The 19,463-nt window shown below is 45.7% G+C and overlaps 1 protein-coding gene across 2 annotated transcripts in view; it reads left to right on the top strand.

Annotated features, from left to right (window-relative positions):
* Positions 1-3,214: 3,214 nt before the first annotated feature.
* Positions 3,215-19,463, top strand: part of MAPKAP1 (MAPK associated protein 1) — a 175,241-nt gene continuing 158,992 nt past the window's right edge. For both annotated transcript variants that reach the window (XM_073639781.1, XM_073639780.1), the window contains exons 1-2: positions 3,215-3,362; positions 17,731-18,049. In XM_073639781.1, the coding sequence (XP_073495882.1) occupies positions 17,794-18,049 (256 nt within the window). In that variant the 5' untranslated portion in view covers positions 3,215-3,362; positions 17,731-17,793. The remainder of the gene's footprint in view (positions 3,363-17,730; positions 18,050-19,463) is intronic.

Genomic DNA, 19,463 nt, shown 5'->3' with positions numbered 1-19,463 from the left:
GCTTTGGGGGGAGGGGGAGAGCAGTTCTGCCCATTCAGAGGAGTGATCCCAGTGAAAGAGGAAAAAAGCCACATGTTTAGTGAGGAGTTGGTGGAATGATGTCGCAAGGGTAGGATCTAATCTGAGGACCTGGACCATAGATGGATCGATGGCATATGGAGTCTTGGAGATCAGTACCGACTGGGCTGGATGAACGTGCTACAGATGTGGGATATGTCATTGGGATTTAAACTTTCTTAAAGGACTGTTGCTACTGGATTCCTGTGCTTCCATTGTTTTATCTGTCGTCTGGAGGATCGTGGACTGTGGCTACAGTCAATACTGGTTGGAGATATGAAATCTGTGGGCCAACCAAAAGTTGGGAGACAGTAAGCATCGCCTGACACAAAGTCAGTGGAACTACTAATCCCAGGTTGGGACTTGAGGACTGAAAGAACTGTATTTTGGCCATTTACCAGGAGTTGTTGTATTACCATGGATGCGAGGAATAAAATATTGTTGCATCATTAACCTGCTTAGGGGCTTATTTACAATCCACAACCTCAGATCTTCACAGTAACCCTTTGAGACTCAGACTACAAATAATTAAAACGGATTCCAAAATAAAAATTTTGATCAGACTTCTTCATTATGTCCGCGAGGTGATCCGATTACAGACATTATACATTGATATATTTTTGTCAGTTAAAACACTTAAAAAAAAACATTTGTTTTTGTATTGCAATATTCTGAGAGCCAGAACATTTCTATTGATGGAGCTGTGTAACGTCTTGTTCCTGCAGGGCGAGCTGTATTATAGGTACATGCAACAATTTGGGCAGTGAAAGTAGCTAAAAACAGTAAAAGAGATGAAAGCCCGGGATTGGAGAAAACTCTGATCCTGCCGGTGCCAATGGCTGGAATTGCAGAAAACTCTGATCCTGCCGGTGCCAAGGGCTGGGATAGGAGAAAACTCTGTTCCTGCCGGTGCCAATGGCTGGGATTGGAGAAAACTCTGTTGCTGTCGGTGGCAATGGCTGGGATTTTGAGAAAACTCTGTTCCTGCCAGTGCCAATGGCTGGGATTGGAGAAAACACTGTTCTTTCTGGTGCCAATGGCCGAGATTGGAGAAAACGTTGATCCTACCGGTGCCAATGGCTGGGTGTCACGCAAGGTGTGGGAAAGACTTAGTGCAACACAAAGGGAAGTGCAAAAGGGAGCCAGACTCTAGGAAAATAGGGAAGTGGAGACCTCCTAGGCTGATCTAGTATCACCCTGTCTCCACTAACGTCCCTGTATTGGCTCTTCACCAATCGCCGCACGCGAACCTCGCCCTGTCTTTCTCTGGCGTTAGGCCCTGGTAAGGGAAGGGTGGTGGATGAGCGCTAGTCAATCCCCACTGATCACTAAAGACAACAAGGGGGGACAAACAAGGGAAGATAGTTTAGCTTTTAGTCGACTTCAGAGAAATGAACACCCGCCCTCATAGCTACAGAGAGGAAGTAGTAATGCACTTGCTCCGAGCCTTCACAAAGGGTAATGTGAGTATCGCTGGCACCTCCCTCTAGCAAAAAGCAGGTATTTATACACCCTGGCCAGGGTGTTAATTAGCCAGAGTAAAGAAGCCGCTGGGTCCTAGAGAGACAGCCTCTAAGAAGGTGTTTGTAATAAAAAATGTAGAGATCTCCTGCAATCAACTGCAGGGCAACTGTCTTTCACTTCTGACACACCCGTGACACTGGGATTGGAGAAAACTCTGATTCTGCCGGTGCCAATGGCAGGGATACTGCCGATGCCAATGGCTAGTATTGGAGAAAACTCTGATTCTGCCAGTGCCAATGGCTGGGTTTGCAGAAAATGCTGATCTTGCGATGCTAATGGCAGTTTTTGAGCCTGCACCATAACTGTGTCATATCCATAACATACTGGTGCTTTAATATGCTGTAAATGGTGGCAAGTGGTCAAACTAATTGTCTGGCGTTAGCTGTTTAGTAGCTTGACCCGTTCCCTTTAAAGGGTTTTTCATCAAGAGCTCATTGCTCCTCTACCACCCAGCATCTAAGGCTATGTGTCCACGATCAGGCTATAGCAGCGCTTTGGACGCGTATTTTCGTTGCTTCCGATCCCGCACGTAAATCCACATGTGCTCACTGCACACATGCGCAGTTAAAGCACCCTCTGCATTCTATTATGGAAACTGACATGCTGCGGCTCCTAAAGCCGCGCCTCCGGTGAGTTTAACCGGTGGCAAATAGAAGCACAGTGAGTATGAGATTTCTATAAATCCCATCCACTGTGCTTGTAATTTAGAACGCAGCGGTTTGGACGCAGCACAGGTGAGCTGCGTCCAAAACGCTACCACTACGGATCGTGGGCACATACCCTTAAAGTGAACCTGTCATGTAAAATAACGCCATTAACCAGCAGATATGGGGTTAATCTGTGTTCTGACACCGTGTGGCGCCGGCAATGATCTCCCCACTGCCGGGGTGAAATTATCTTTATTCCCCCAGCAGTGTTAAGCATCCAGTCATAGGGGCGGCGTTGACGCGGGTTCAGTCCCTGCTCATTCTATAGAGAGCGGCGTTTGTAACTGCTCTGCCGGTAATGACTGACAGCCGGTCCCTAATGCTGAGCTGCTGTCAGTCAATGCCAGGGGCACTGTTACAGCCACCACAATCTATACACTGAGCGGTGACTGAACCTAAGTCGGCAACGTCCCTATGACTGAAAGATCTAACTTGTCGGGGGGAATAAAGTTCTTTTCCTCCTGGCAGCGGGGCTCTCAGTACCGGAACGTTCAGTACCCTCCAGATTAATAGCGTTATTTTACATGACAGGTTCCCTTTAAGGAGGGCAATGTGCTCCAGAATGACACCTGCAGCACGGTCACACCTTCCTCTCTGTGGCGGAGGACGTGCGTCAGAGCAGCGCTTCCAAGCTATAAAGTAACGGTGCTTGTAAGAGCTGCACTCGTTACCTAGGAAATCAGCCACTGCAGATAGACTGCAAAGGAGGCTGGTAACCAAGGCAACGTGCAGTATACTATGGAATTGACCACCCTTCCTTCCATAATGACAATGTTGCTTTCCTTTTTTCACCCATTTATGATGATGAAAACCCTCTAAGGTCACTAATACCAAATCTCCATCACTGGCAGCAAAATCTCAACCACCTCCATGTTTCCCCGCAACAGCCGCCTCCTCCTCCCACAGTCACAGCCGCAGCTCCGGCACGTGACGCAGCACGTCATCTCTGTGCGCAGTCACATGACCCCCTCCTCTGACGTCATCAAACATTTCCTGCTCTCATGTTTAGCTAATAACAACAACAGACCGTGGAGCCGGTGACAGTCGGTACCGGAACTGGCGGCGCGGACTCAGGTGAGGGCGGCGGCGCCGTTATTACACCTCCACAGGCTAATGACAGCACAGGAACAACGTGATTGCCGTGTGTGCGACATTACCGTACCAGGGGATGTGACCTGGCGGCAGGGTCCTCCTGTCACCGGGAGCAGTCTGCAGGTGGAGAGCCGTGCACCTGTCCTCCCCTCCCCAGTGCTGGCTGCCCTGCAGATACCGAGACCTGGTCACAATTCAATGGCAGCAAGCAGAGCTCTGAGGAATGGCAGCTGTCCTCCCTGCTGTGCAGCTGTCATCCAGCGCAGGCCCCTGCTGTTACAGGGGTCACATGCCTCAGCTGCTGCAGAACCTCTTTTTTTGCACAGTCCCGTGTTCGGACGACAATCTCTGGTCCTAGATTGTTATGGCCCCTCCGGGGATCAAGTCCCGTCTCTTCACTTAACATTCCAGGAGTTATAACTTTTATTTTATTTCTCTGACTTCTGGTTTATTGCTGGACGAGCTATAGTTTTTATCGATACCGTTTAGGCGTCCAGATGACTTTTTTGATCACTTTATAATTCATTTTTTTGTGGGGAAGCAAAGTTCACCCCCCACCAATTCTCCCCCCCAAAAAAAAACAAAACAATTCTATTTATTTTTTTCTTCTGTTTCATTGTTACATAAACGTTGTAATATTTAATCAGTTGGGACAGTCACGCCCGTGGCAATACCAAATTGTTTTTTATTTTTTAGATTTTAATAATATTCTTGGAATTGGGGGAGGGGTAATAATTTTTCATTTCTAATTTTTTTTTCATATATTTAATATTTTTGTTATTAGTTCTACTAGGGAACATGAGCATCAGCATCCAAGGGTATGTGCACACAGCGTTTTTTTAATTTTCATTGTCATTTTATTTGCAACGTCTTGTTTTTTTTTCTTTTTTAATTCTATTTATTATATATTATATTTAATTAAGCGGAAGCCTCCTGAAGAATGCTCATGTCACTTCTTTTATCTCTTTATTTTAAACATTTTTGTACTTTTTTTTTTAGGCAGATTCTAGGTGAATCTACCGGAAAAAAAACAAAAACACCATGCGCACATACCTTTACTCGCAAAAAACATGTCAAGTACATGTACGTATCAAAGATATTGCGTGCACACAGGGTTTCTCGAGGAGTCTTTTAGAACAGATCCACTTCTAAAATGCTTGTCACTTCATGTTTATTTGTTCAGTGTTTTGAGTGTATTTTCCCACTTCAGGTTTTAAAAAAAATTCCTGGTGGGGGAAAAGAAGATGCATGTCACTTCTTTTAAGCAGCTCCTAAATGGGGACGCTCCAAAACTGTCTAATGTGCGTTTATTATTTCCGTTACTGGAAAAACCCATAGCTGAGATGTCTGTGTGCATCTGTGTGGCACACATGTGCCTCATCAGTAGCACACGTACCGGCGCCTGGTAATCAGCGTACAGTTAGCGCTGTTCCCAAGCGCCGGGTGCTGAACGCTGCCCTCATCATTGTCCCCTGCCGGCGCTGCGATCAGCACCAGCAGGGGGTAATGATGAGGGTAGTAGTGTCTGCTCCTGCAGTGTCTGACTGTAAAAATAAGAATAAAATAAAAAATCCTTATACTCACCTGTCCTAAGTGTCCCCTGCTGTAGTCCATGCGACCGATCAGCAGAGGAGCCTGGTAGAATGACTTGCTGCAGCGAGCGAGCCTCGGACCTCTGCTGAGCTCAGTGAGTAACAGGACACCGCTCAGCGAGCTCAGCAGAGGTCCGGGGACCGCTTGCTGCAGCGAGTCATTCTCCCCGGCTCCTCTGCGTGAGCGGTCACATGGATTACAGCGGGGGACACTTAGGACAGGTGAGTATAAGGATTTTTTATTTTATTCTTATTTTTATAGTTGGAGACAGCGGGAGGAGAATACTACTCTTATCACTGTCCCTGTTGATGCTGATCGCAGCGCAAACAGAGGACAGTGATGAGGGCAGCGTTCAGCACTCGGCACTTGGGAACAGCGCTAACTGTACCCTGATTCCCAGGTGCCGGTACGTGTCACACTGATGACACACGGATGTCCTCTGTGTGTCATCAGTGTGGGACATTTTGCGAACCGTGCAGTGTGTAAAAAATGGACTTGTCAACGTGTTTTCCCACGGACACACAGTCTGTGAAAACACACTGACATGTGCGCAGACCCATTCATTTGAGTGGGTTGACGTGTGTCAGTGTCTCCAGTACGTGTGGAAACCGACACCACACGTACTGGACACACTGACGTCTGAAAGAGGCCTAATCAGAAGGCGGCAAAACTGCTTCAGGAAAATAAAACTTCGTAGCTCTTTCACATGTCAATGTGTCCGATACGTGTGGTGACAGTTTCCACATGTACTGGAGACACTGACACACGCAGACCCATTCAAATCTATAGGTCTGCGCACATGTCAGTGTGTTTCCACGGACCGTGCGCACCACATGCTGACATGTCCGTTTTTTTGCGAATGCACGGTTTGCAAAAGTGTCTCACTCTGAACACACGTGGATGACATCCGTGTGTCATCAGTGTAACACGTACCGGCGCCAAGGGAATCAGCATTACAGTTATCACTGTTCCCAAGCGCCGGGTGCTGAACGCTGCCCTCATCATGGTTCCCTGCCGGCGCTGCAATCAGCACCAGCGGGGACAATAATACGAGTAGTAGTAGTCTGCTCCCGCAGTGTCCCTGTGTAAAAATAAGAATAAAATAATAAAATCTTTATACTCACCTGTCCTAAGTGTCCCCCACTGTAATCCTCTGACCGCTCACGCCGAGGAGCCTGGGAGAATGAGCTTTGGGAGAATGAGCTGCTCCAGCTAGCACTCCCCGGACCTGAGCTCAGGAGCTATGTCCTGTCACCCACTGAGCGCAGCTCCGGAGCCGCTCATTCTCGCTGGCTCCTTGGCATCAGCGGTCAGAGGATTACAGCGGGGGACACTTAGGACCAGGGCTGTGGAGTCGGTATAAAATGGACCGCCTCCGACTCCTAAAATCTATAATAAATTGGGTACAGTAGTTCAATGCAGTTTGTGGGGAATATTTTTTCATAAGAATTTGGGAAAGTCATGAAATGTCCTATAAATGTCTGTCCTATTCCTGATCTAAAGGTCTAGACTTTTAGCTTAGATGAATCTGTGCTACAGTAAATTTATCATTTAAACATGAGCCATGTATGTCGGAGTCGTGGAGTCGGAGTCATGGAAATTGAGAAGTTGGAGGTTTGGCTTACCGACTCCATAGCCCTGCTTAGGACAGGTGAGTATAAAGATTTTATTATTTTATTCTTATTTTTACACAGGGACACTGCAGAAGCACACTACTACTACTCTCACTATTGTCCCTGCTGGTGCTGATCGCAGCGCCGGCAGGGAGCCATGATGAGGGTGTTCAGCACCCGGCGCTTGGTAACAACGCTAAATGTAGCGCTGATTCCCAGGCGCCGGTACGTGTGCTCCTGATGAGACACACGGTTGCCACATGTGTGACACACACAGGACACGGATATCTCCGGTACCTTTTTTTTCCATACCGGAAATATACGCAAGCGTGAAACCGGCCTAAGCACTTAAAACTGCTTCAGGAAGTGAAAAGCTCCTCCAAAACACTCTAAGTCTATGTTCGCACATTGCAATTTTGCTGCATTTTTTATGCTAATTAAAAGCTGTCTTTTACAGTACAAGCAAAAGCTATGAGATTTCAGAAGTCTCATGCACACACATTGTTTTATTTCCTGACTAAATTCGAAAATTGCTGTTTTTGTAAATCTGCAGCATGTTATTTCTTTCAGCGTTTTTTCACCCATAGAAAGCTTTTTTTAAGCAGCTTCTTTACTGCCAAGAGAGCAGGTTTTGCCTGCAGAAGAAAACACAGCAAAAATGCGACGTGTGTGAACATAGTCTAAAGGAGGAGTGCTTCCTGAAGCTTTTTCCAGTACAAAACATCTCATTTTGGTTGCCTCAAAACACCTCTGTAGGCGCATAGCCTAAGGCAGGTGTGACTGTGTCATTTGCTTCTGCCTTCTGGCAGATTCCCAGTGTTCCTCAGTGCTTGGGATGACAGCCCTGTTTTTCTTGTCGCCATCCTTTTAATTTTTCTTTACTTCTACATTCAATACAGAATGGAGCAGCACTGGATTGCGTCTTGATGCTGGCCAGTGCCAGGACATTCTTTGTGTGCAGAATTAGCACATCTGTGCTCCTGTCCTGCTCTTTCATGTGGTGAATGCATCAGTCGCAGTGTATCTTTTGTGATATATATACAGCAGTCTCTGAGAATCCTTTGTGAAGTATACTGTAGTCTCTTATCTTATGTGATGTATAAACCGCAATCTCTGTGTATCTTATGTGATGTTTTTACAGCAGTTTCAGAGTATCCTATGTGATGTGTGTATACCAGCCTCAGCTGTCTCCTATGTGGTGTGTGTATACCAGCCTCAGCTGTCTCCTATGTGGTGTGTGTATACCAGCCTCAGCTGTCTCCTATGTGGTGTGTATATACCAGCCTCAGCTGTCTCCTATGTGGTGTGTATATACTAGCCTCAGCTGTCTCATATGTGGTGTGTGTATACCAGCCTCAGCTGTCTCATATGTGGTGTGTGTATACCAGCCTCAGCTGTCTCCTATGTGGTGTGTATACACCAGCCTCGGCTGTCTCCTATGTGGTGTGTGTATACCAGCCTCGGTCTTGAAATATGCATCTGTGTTTGGAACAACTTAGTGGTGCGATCAGTTTGTTACAAAATGTATTATTGCAGAGTCATGTCTTTTTGGCAGAAAAAAAAGGATCCCCACCCTGTCTCCTATGTGATGTTTGTACACCAGCCTCAGCTGTCTCCTATGTGGTGTGTATACACCAGCCTCAGCTGTCTCCTATGTGGTGTGTATACACCAGCCTCAGCTGTCTCCTATGTGGTGTGTATACACCAGCCTCAGCTGTCTCCTATGTGGTGTGTATACACCAGCCTCAGCTGTCTCCTATGTGGTGTGTATACACCAGCCTCAGCTGTCTCCTATGTGGTGTGTATATACCAGCCTCAGCTTTCTCCTATGTGGTGTGTACAGTACAGACCAAAAGTTTGGACACACCTTCTCATTTATAGATTTTTCTGTATTTTCATGACTATGAAAATTGTACATTAACACTGAAGGCAACAAAACTATGAATTAACACATGTGGAATTATATACTTAACAAAAAAGTGTGAAACAACTGAAAATATGTCTTATATTCTAGTTTCTTCAAAGTAGCCACCTTTTGCTTTGCTGACTGCTTTGCACACTCTTGGCATTCTCTTGATGAGCTTCAAGAGGTAGTCATCAGAAATGGTTTTCACTTCATAGGTGTGCCCTGTCAGGTTTAATAAGTGGGATTTCTTGCCTTATAAATGGGGTTGGGACCATCAGTTGTGTTGTGCAGAAGTCTGGTGGATACACAGCTGATAGTCCTACTGAATAGACTGTTAGAATTTGTATTATGGCAAGAAAAAAGCAGCTAAGTAAAGAAAAACGAGTGGCCATCATTACTTTAAGAAATGAAAGTCAGTCAGTGCGAAAAATTGGGAAAACTTTGAAAGTGTCCCCAAGTGCAGTTGCAAAAACCATCAAGCGCTACAAAGAAACTGGCTCACATGAGGACCGCCCCAGGAAAGGAAGACCAAGAGTCACCTCTGCTTCTGAGGATAAGTTTATCCGAGTCACCAGCCTCAGAAATCGCAGGTTAACAGCACCTCAGATTAGAGACCAGGTCAATGCCACACAGAGCAGACGCATCTCTTCAACAACTGTTAAGAGGAGACTTTGTGCAGCAGGCCTTCATGGTAAAATAGCTGCTAGGAAACCACTGCTAAGGACAGGCAACCAGCAGAAGAGACTTGTTTGGGCTAAAGAACACAAGGAATGGACATTAGACCAGTGGAAATCTGTGCTTTGGTCTGATGAGTCCAAATTTGAGATCTTTGATTCCAACCACCGTGTCTTTGTGTGACGCAGAAAAGGTGAACGGATGGACTCTACATGCCTGGTTCCCACCGTGAAGCATGGAGGAGGAGGTGCGATGGTGTGGGGGTGCTTTGCTGGTGACACTGTTGGGGATTTATTCAAAATTTAAGGCATACTGAACCAGCATGGCTACCACAGCATCTTGCAGCGGCATGCTATTCCATCCGGTTTGCATTTAGTTGGACCATCATTTATTTTTCAACAGGACAATGACCCCAAACACACCTCCAGGCTGTGTAAGGGCTATTTGACCAAGAAGGAGAGTGATGGGGTGCTACGCCAGATGACCTGGCCTCCACAGTCACCAGACCTGAACCCAGTCGAGATGGTTTGGGTTGAGCTGGACCTCAGAGTGAAGGCAAAAGGGCCAACAAGTGCTAAGCATCTCTGGGAACGCCTTCAAGATTGTTGGAAGACCATTTCCAGTGACTACCTCTTGAAGCTCATCAAGAGAATGCCAAGAATGTGCAAAGCAGTCATCAAAGCAAAAGGTGGCTACTTTAAGAACCTAGAATATAAGACATATTTTCAGTTGTTTCACACTTTTTTGTTAAGTATATAATTCCACGTGTGTTAATTCATAGTTTTGATGCCTTCAGTGTGAATGTACAATTTTCATAGTCATGAAAATACAGAAAAATCTTTAAATGAGAAGGTGTGTCCAAACTTTTGGTCTGTACTGTATATACCAGCCTCAGCTGTCTCCTATGTGGTGTGTATATACCAGCCTCAGCTGTCTCCTATGTTATGTGTATATACCAGCCTCAGCTGTCTCCTATATGGTGTGTGTATATACCAGCCTCAGCTGTCTCCTATGTTATGTGTATATGCCAGCCTCAGCTGTCTCCTATGTGGTGTGTATACACCAGCCTCAGCTGTCTCCTATGTGGTGTGTATACACCAGCCTCAGCTGTCTCCTATGTGGTGTGTATACACCAGCCTCAGCTGTCTCCTATGTGATGTGTGTACACCAGCCTCAGCTGTCTCCTATGTGGTGTGTGTACACCAGCCTCAGCTGTCTCCTATGTGGTGTGTGTACACCAGCCTCAGCTGTCTCCTATGTGGTGTGTGTATACACCTGCCTCAGCTGTCTCCTATGTGGTGTGTGTATACACCTGCCTCAGCTGTCTCCTATGTGGTGTGTGTATACCAGCCTCAGCTGTCTCCTATGTGGTGTGTGTATACCAGCCTCAGCTGTCTCCTATGTGGTGTGTGTATACCAGCCTCAGCTGTCTCCTATGTGGTGTGTGTATACCAGCCTCAGCTGTCTCCTATGTGGTGTGTGTATACCAGCCTCAGCTGTCTCCTATGTGGTGTGTGTATACCAGCCTCAGCTGTCTCCTATGTGGTGTGTATACACCTGCCTCAGCTGTCTCCTATGTGGTGTATACACCTGCCTCAGCTGTCTCCTATGTGGTGTGTGTATACACCTGCCTCAGCTGTCTCCTATGTGGTGTGTGTATACACCTGCCTCAGCTGTCTCCTATGTGGTGTGTGTATACACCTGCCTCAGCTGTCTCCTATGTGGTGTGTGTATACCAGCCTCGGCTGTCTCCTATGTGGTGTGTGTATACCAGCCTCGGCTGTCTCCTATGTGGTGTGTGTATACCAGCCTCGGCTGTCTCCTATGTGGTGTGTGTATACCAGCCTCGGCTGTCTCCTATGTGGTGTGTGTATACCAGCCTCGGCTGTCTCCTATGTGGTGTGTGTATACCAGCCTCAGCTGTCTCCTATGTGGTGTGTATACACCAGCCTCGGCTGTCTCCTATGTGGTGTGTGTATACCAGCCTCGATCTTGAAATATGCATCTGTGTTTGGAACAACTTAGTGCTGCGATCAGTTTGTTACAAAATGTATTATTGCAGAGTCATGTTTTTTTGGCAGAAAAAGAAAGATCCCCACCCTTGGCCTAAAGGGGTTATTGGTTTGGACCGTACAAGTCTGCAGTCACTCTGTGTGACTGCAGACTTATGAATCCTCCCAGCGCACGTACTGTGCAATGCGGGGACTTGCCGGTTTCTGAGCCAAGACCGGAGGGTATGTATGATGTATGCATACTCCCGACCAGAGCCCGTCCAGTGGACGCGGCCTCGCCTCATACAATTGTATTGAGCCATGCTGTGCCCCGACTAGAATAGAGGGCGTGGCCTAGCGTATGGAACGAGACCACACCTACTGGCCCGGGATATGTATAACTCATACATACCCTGCGGTCCCGGCTCAGAAAGCGGCGAATCCCCGCTGTGTACAGAGTGACTGACGACTTATTGGTTTTGACCGGACAACCCCTTTAAGGTGTTAAACTTCTAGATCCCATCACCAACATCCATGCTGTAAGGAATAGGCTGTGCTTATTCTATACATGGAGGTGTGTATTATGATGTTCTTGCAGCAGCTGTGGTGTGTATTATGTTTTCAGCAGCTGAGGAGTATTATGAGATTCTGTAGCAGCTGAGGTGTGCCTAACGGTGTCCTGCGGCGGCTGAGGTGTGCCTGACGGTGTCCTGCGGCGGCTGAGGTGTGCCTGACGGTGTCCTGCGGCGGCTGAGGTGTGCCTGACGGTGTCCTGCGGCGGCTGAGGTGTATATAGTTTGGTAAGAAAGGATTCAGAATAACCGGAGTAAGAATCATTTCATCCTCTGCTCTTTCTGGGGTTTGGGGTCCAGTGGGCGGTCCATCAGTGACTGACAGCTTACTTTATATAGGTGTGCACACAGAGGGAGCTGTCAGTCACTGATAGGACCGCCCACTGGACCCCAAACCCCAGAAAGAGCAGAGGATGAAATGATTCTTACGCCGGTTATTCTGAATCCTTTCTCACCAGACTATATAATATATATCAACGTCCTCCGCTCCCCTGCTCTATAACATGGGGCCTGCTGGTTGGAGGTATTTACATGGTGACGGGTTCCCTTCGTTTATTAAACTCTGTCTTTGGAGTGCAGGATACATATTGACATCGGACATTCTGCGTCTTGGTGACGGACCCCCGGAGCTGCTCCTGTATTTGGAGCAGACGGCCCCTTCCAGTTCTGCACACACACACAATGGACTCCTATTATATAGAATCGTGACTGATCCATTTTGGGTCAGATGCCATTAACTTATGTTTAATATGTCTGTCAGGTTTCTAGTTTTTTTTTTTTTTTTTTAACTATTGAAAGAACAGACCTTGCCCAGTTTTATGTTTTTGAAGCTTAAAGGGATTTTTCATAACAAACTATTTGTTTTTGTACAAAGCACTTCACAGTCCATTATTACACAACTTAATAAATAACTCCTGTTTTAGAGAGATGCTGGGCGGATGTTGGGGGAATGATTGATTGAGCATGTTCAAATTCAGCATGCCCAGTCCTTTTTGTTCTCATAGGAGATAGGCCTGTGCCAGAGGTGTCCACATAGGGATTGGGGAGTTGGTCCGACTTCTGACATCCCCACTGATCAGCTCATTGAAGGAACAGAAGTGCTTCAGAACTGCCAGTGAAAATGATTAGAAAAGGGCTGTAGTACCATGGAAGACCCCAGAACAATGTCCAGGGCAGTGCCACTTCTGCTGCTTTGTGGCCTCTGTTCAGCTGATCTGTGGCAGTGCCAGGTGTTGGACCCGCACCAATCTGATATTCATGACCTATCCTAAAGAAAGATCAACAAATATTAAAGGGGTTGTCCGGCCTTAGGCTACAAGTCTGCAATCACTCTATATGACTACACACTTGTGAATCTTAACATTGCTAAAGTGGCAGGTGCATGGCCGCAAGTATGTGATTTGCATACATGCGGTCACGTCCCGACTAGACTGTATCTGGTCTCGCTCAATGCAAGTGAATTTAATGATGTCGGATACAGTCTAGTCGGAATGTGGCCGGAAGTAGGCAAATCTCATACTTGTGGTCACGTGACTGCCCGCTCCCGGAATCGGATAATCCTCACAGCTCACGATGTGAGGATTCACAAGTCTGCAGTTACATAGTGACTGCAGTCTTGTAGCTTAAGGCTATGTTCACACGTTGCGTTTTTTATGCAAATTTTCAGCTGCCTTTTACAGTACGAGCAAAGTCTATGAGATTCCAGAAATTTCACGCACACATCTGGGTTTTTATTTTAGCAGGATTTTGTGCTTTGCATGTTTTTTTTGCAGAGTAGAGCATGTCACTTCTTTCAGAGTATTTTCACCCATTGGGAGTCATGGGTGGTGAAAAAAACATAGGTGTCAGGTTTTTCAGTGTTTGTGACAAAACCAGAATGAGATTTTTTTTTTTCACTGAACTTTATGTACATGCATAAAGAGACAAAAGGACAGTGAAAAAAACGCACTAAAAAACAAGCAAGAAAAATCCTGAACAAACCTCCTGGCAAGAGATTAGGTTTTGCTGCAGAAAAGAAAAAAGCTGAAAAAATGCAATGTGTGGACATAGCCTTAGACTGGACAACCCCTTTAAAGAAGTCCTGACTTCAAGTCAAAGATGACCAATTTTTCTAATTCCAATTTATTTAATTTCAATATTTTAATTCCAATTCCCTTGAGTTATTCCAATTTTCTTTTTTTTTTTTTACTTTTTTGAAATCCGCCCTACAGTTCTAGACATATGGGGCTTTTTATTTAGTCCTCATTTTTATGGTTTTAGGGGGTGTGGCTCATAGTAATTATGCAGAGCAGCCTGAAGACCCGCCCCAGACCCTATTAGCCACGCCCCTTCAGAAAAGACCATTAAAAATTTAATACAAGATAAAAAAAAAAATCAAATTTTAAAAATCGGATTACTCAGGGAAGCAGCGGGAATAAAATCTTAGCAAGCACTGACCACTTCTGGCCTGATGATAAACCCTCTTTAGGGTATGTGCACACGATGCAGAAATGAAGCAGAAAATTTCTGCATCATTTCTGCATCTCCCTGGCAGAAAAAACGCATGCAGATTGTGCATGCGTTTTTCCTGCAGAATACATGCGGATCCACATGCAGATTCACATGCATTTCCGCATGCAGATTGACAAGCGCTTTCCAGGCGATTTTAGCATCACCTGGAAAGTGCTTGACAACTAGGTCACACTATATAAATCCATGCAAACAGCATGGATTTATATAGTGTGACCCGAGAGAGTGTATATACTTACCTCCGATGGCCCGCGCTGTCCTGCTCACTCCGTTCTCCCGGCAACTTTGAATTGAAAGACCTGCCGACGTCAGCGTCATGTGACCCGTCACATGACTCTGACGTCAGCGCAGGTCCTACAACTCACTGCAAGTGCCGGGAACCAAGCGGGAGCGCTGCGCGGGCCGACAGAAGGTAAGAATACATTTATTTTTTATTTTATTCTTTTTTTACAGCTTTTTTAATGGTACCTGGGTGTGGATGAGACTCTCCTCTCCTCCACACCCGGGTACCATCCGCATATTAGAACGCGCCAATAGCGCAAGTACAGATGCTGTCTTGCGGAATTGGCGCGTTCTAATGCAAGTCAATGGCGGCGAAATCACCGCGTTTCCGCAAAATTAATTGACATGCTGCGGATTTTTGACCGCGGCGTTCACGCTGCGGAAAAATCCACATCATGGGCACAACACATGCGGATTTCCATTGGGGAACATTGCTTCCCTTCTACCATGCGTTTTTCATGCGTTTCCGCGGCGTTTACGCAACTGCAAAAACGCCGCGGAAACGAATGAAATACGCATCGTGTGAACTCAGCCTTAAAGTCCCCTATTATATAACGCCTCACCCATCCCCTACGATGTAGCGCCTCACCCATCCCCTACGATGTAGCGCCTCACCCATCCCCTACGATGTAGCGCCTCACCCATCCCCTACGATGTAGCGCCTCACCCATCCCCTACGATGTAGCGCCTCACCCATCCCCTATGATGTAGCGCCTCACCCATCCCCTATGATGTAGCGCCTCACCCATCCCCTATGATGTAGCGCCTCACCCATCCCCTATGATGTAGTGCCTCATCTGTTGGGCTCCAGCCGGGTCCTAGTTTGGAGGACTGTGACGTTTTGGGGTCCTGGGTTTATTGGGTGACCCGTAGAAGTAAACTGGGTGATGCACATGACAAAAACTTGTTGTGGAGTCACAATTTTTCTACCTTGGCAAAAACATCTTGGTAACTCTTTGTTGTATAAGTAAAATGTTAATAATACTTGTAAAAACTAAATAGTTGGAAAAATATAATAGATTATTATATTTATGAGATTTTTTTCTAAAAGTTTCCAAAGAGCGGGATATGTAGAAAGCTACAGATGGAGGCGGCTGAATCTCTCGCACACATGTGCACTGCTTAGGAATTCACGTTGCGTCTTTTTACCTTTCCGCCGCTAGGAAAGAGTTAAACAATTCCTGTCTCAAACACTCAGTCATCTCCCAGGCTGAGAAATGCCAAGGTCTTTTTGACATCTGCTCTCCGATTGATACCGCAGGCTTTGCGGGTAACAGCTGAAAAGGCCCCACAGGTGCCATATAAAGAGGTGACCATGTTGTCATATTTCATTGCGGCATCCTTCTGCAACGCCATAATTACCTAATTAGGTTGTTAATTAGGAAATTAGCATTTTGCCGTATTGATAGAATGCGGCGTGCAAGCTGGGCGCGTTTGTCTACTTTAATTTAGGATTTGTGTGTCTATCATACGTTCGCACTAACTTGAGCCATGGGGAAAGGAGATGCAAGGCAGGACCGGATCAGGAATGAATGAGACGGCGCGAGCAGAAAGGAGGGCTGGCGGGTCCGGCTTGGCCCACAGACAGTCCGTGCACCGCGGTCTGTACTCGCATGTGTGAGAGCGGCATTAAAAAAAAAGCTGGGAAGGAAGTTCATGTATGTTTCTTATTACCAGGCTACTGAAAAAAATCCAACTTGTTCCCTGAGTGGTCTTACTGGCTACTGAAGTCTACCTTGTTTTAGGCTCTGTTCACATGGAGTTATTTTTGGAGCAGATCCGCTTTTAAATCCTCCTCTAAAGGGGTTGTCCACTTTTAGAATGAAAGATAGTGACTGCAGATTTCTAGGTAATGACAGCGTGCACACCGCACGCTGTCAGGATTCTCCAGTGCCGGTGACAAGAATGGGCGGTCAGGTAACCCCAGGTATGCAATTTGATCACTTCCGGCCACATTCCGACTAGCAGGCTCGTCCTTGGTCAAGAGAGTAAATCCAGTCAGCACGTGACTGCCCGTTCTCTCCACTGGCACTGGAGAATCGTGACAGTGTGCCATGCTCGCACTCTGAAGGTTCAAAAGTCCGCAGTCACATAGAGTGACTTCAGACGTTCATCCCAATCCATGACAACCCCTTTAAGGGTATGTACCTAGGAGAACCCAATATCCTATCCCAATATGTAGTAGCTGTAATAATAATAATAATATTAAATCCCTCCAATTAGAAATGTAGTATAGTTCTTCTGATTCGCTCTGTCGCTTAACCCATGTGCAGGACAGTGCAGTAGCTTAGGTATCCGTGGCTATGACCACTCATAGTGACAGTTAGTTAGCTGTTAGTGTTTTAACCATGGATACCTAAGCTACTGCAATGCCCTGCACATGGGGTAAGTAACATAGTAAATCAGTAGAACTATACTACATTTCTAATTGGAGGTATTTGCTAATGTTTTTATTACACCTACTACATATTGGGATAGGATCTTGGAGATGGGAATACCTCTTTAAATTGTGATATTTATTTGCTGCTATAGAAATTCGAGGTTGACCTTTGGATTTTTTTGCCTTAAGTGTTGTCCACCTTTCCCTTCCCTTCCTTTTTATTTCTATTAAAAATGCCTATATATTTTGTCTGCAAATTGCCTCTTCAAAGAGGAAGAGGACTAGAACTCTATATTTTTGTCTGAAATAATTTTTTACAATTGGGCATCATTAAAAACGTTGTGCAGTTTGCCTTTTATAGCCCCTGTGTTGCACTATCTATTGCTGGCTGCAGAATGAGTTAACTGAGAATCGGTCAGTGAGGTCGTTCTGACAGTCTTACCGGAGGATATGTAATTCTATTATCGCTCCTTTCAGCTGGTTTGACCACAGACCACATCAAAGTTGAATGCGCAGAGAAAACTAAGAATCCTGTAAAAGCCAAACGGTGCTGAATTTTTAATGAAGCCCAATTGCAAAAATGATGTTAAACCTCAAGTTAAACAATTTTTTTTTTCCATAGGTGGAAAACCCCTATACATTTGCATTGGGGCAATTTTTCAAAAGAATTGGCCCTAAGTCAACGACTTTTCCTTACTGAAATTTTTATGCATGGAGTGCGGATTTCAGCTCTGCATGAGTGCGCCAGAAGCAATTAATGCCGCTACTATATACGTAGGTGAACCGGTGTGTCATTCCCGTTTTAACCTCCTGTTGTGTCTGTTTTCTAGAAATCGGCTGTTATGGATTACTGGATACGTTGGTGAGAACCCCGTGCAGCACGGGAGGAGATTATGGCTTTTTTGGACAACCCCTTGATTATCTTGGCCCACATCCGCCAGTCTCATGTTACTAGTGATGACACTGGTATGTGTGAGATGGTTCTCATCGACCATGATGTAGACTTGGAGAAGCTGTACCCATCTGCCGTGCCTGGAGAGAACAGCTCGCTGACACAAGGGAATGGAGAAACTCAGGGCTACATATACTCCCAATCTGTGGATATTACGTCCAGCTGGGATTTCGGCATCAGAAGGAGATCAAACACAGGTAAAAAATTTACAGATCTGTGATAATTTCCTTTTAGTGTATGTTATCAGCAAGTTTTTGCTATGTAATCTGAGAGCAGCATGATGTAGGGGCAGAGACCCTGATTCCAGCGATGTGCCACTTATTAGGCTGTGTGCTGTTGTTTCAATAAAATCAGCAGGAGATTATCACTACAGGACTAGATATCTCTTACTTTCTAGTCCAACCACGCCCACAGCACTGATTGACAGCTTCCTGCCTATGCATAGTGATGTGGGCGGGGTTATACAGGGCACAGCATTCAGAGAACTGCTAGATCTGCACCAGCTAACGCTGTAATTGTATCAATGTGACAGTAAGCAGCCCAATAAGTGACACATCACTGGAATCAGGGTCTCAGCCTCTACATCATGCTGTTCTCAGATTACATAGCTAAAACTTGCTGACAGATTCTCCTTAAAAATATTTAACATTTTTCTCTTTGTACCGCTTGAGCTTTACTTTGAATGAACTGGTTCATTTTTCAACTCCACTTGTGCATTTTAGGCGTTAAATCAGTTTTCCAAGATGTCTCTTGTTACATGGATTGGCGACAGAGAGAAAAGTGCCCAGATAATAAGCCAATCACAGGTTGCTGTACCGCTTCAGAAGCGACAGCGATTGTCCGTGATCAATGGGGAAGCATGGCGGCAAGGGTTCAGTTTTGCAACAGCGCCATCACAGGGTAAATTAAAGGAGTTGTCGTCATTATCAAAGACAATGGTGGCATATTCTGGCAATAGTCCACCAATGTCTTTGATGAGGTGATCCCTTAAAGAATAACATGGGGTTCATTGAATTCAATGGGCTACCGATGTCACTGAGTCTGGTAGACGCTCTCTGCTACTGCTGATAGGTGACGTCTCTGAATGAGGAACTCTATTAACTCTTGCACCTTTAATTGTTTTTTTTTGGACAAGTGATATCAAATTAAAAGGGATTTCTCACTACTGGGACAACCCTTTATTAAATGCATGTAAAGAAAAAAAGATATATTCACCTCCCGGACTTGCACCGTTCCTGCGATGTCGGCAGTGTGCCTGCCAGCGCTCATGTGATATTATGTAACGTGAGCGCTGCTGCCCATCAGTGGCTGCCGATGGGCAGCAGCGCTCACATGTCTCTAACTTTAAATCAAACGGACACCGTGCCGGGCGCTGTTGCATTTAAAAAGGGATTGTCCAAAAACGCTGACAGCTCGTTTCAGATATTGATGACCTAACCCAGGGATATTAGATCGGTCAGGCTCCCATTACCATACTATGAAAATAACAAATGCGCCGTAGGTTGTTCATTTCCATGTTTCACTTTTTTCCTTATTATTACATAAACACTTGCCAGAAATATGTAATTTTTACCCGATGTAAATGCCGCTGTTCTCCTAAATCCGACAATC

This window comes from Phyllobates terribilis, unplaced genomic scaffold, assembly GCF_046119375.1.
Source record: "Phyllobates terribilis strain yellow unplaced genomic scaffold, ASM4611937v1 Scaffold_7__3_contigs__length_470593459, whole genome shotgun sequence".
NCBI classification, from domain to species: Eukaryota; Metazoa; Chordata; class Amphibia; order Anura; family Dendrobatidae; genus Phyllobates; species Phyllobates terribilis.
The sequence above is the reverse complement of the archived record's forward strand: the minus strand, read 5'-3'. Positions and strand labels throughout refer to the sequence as shown.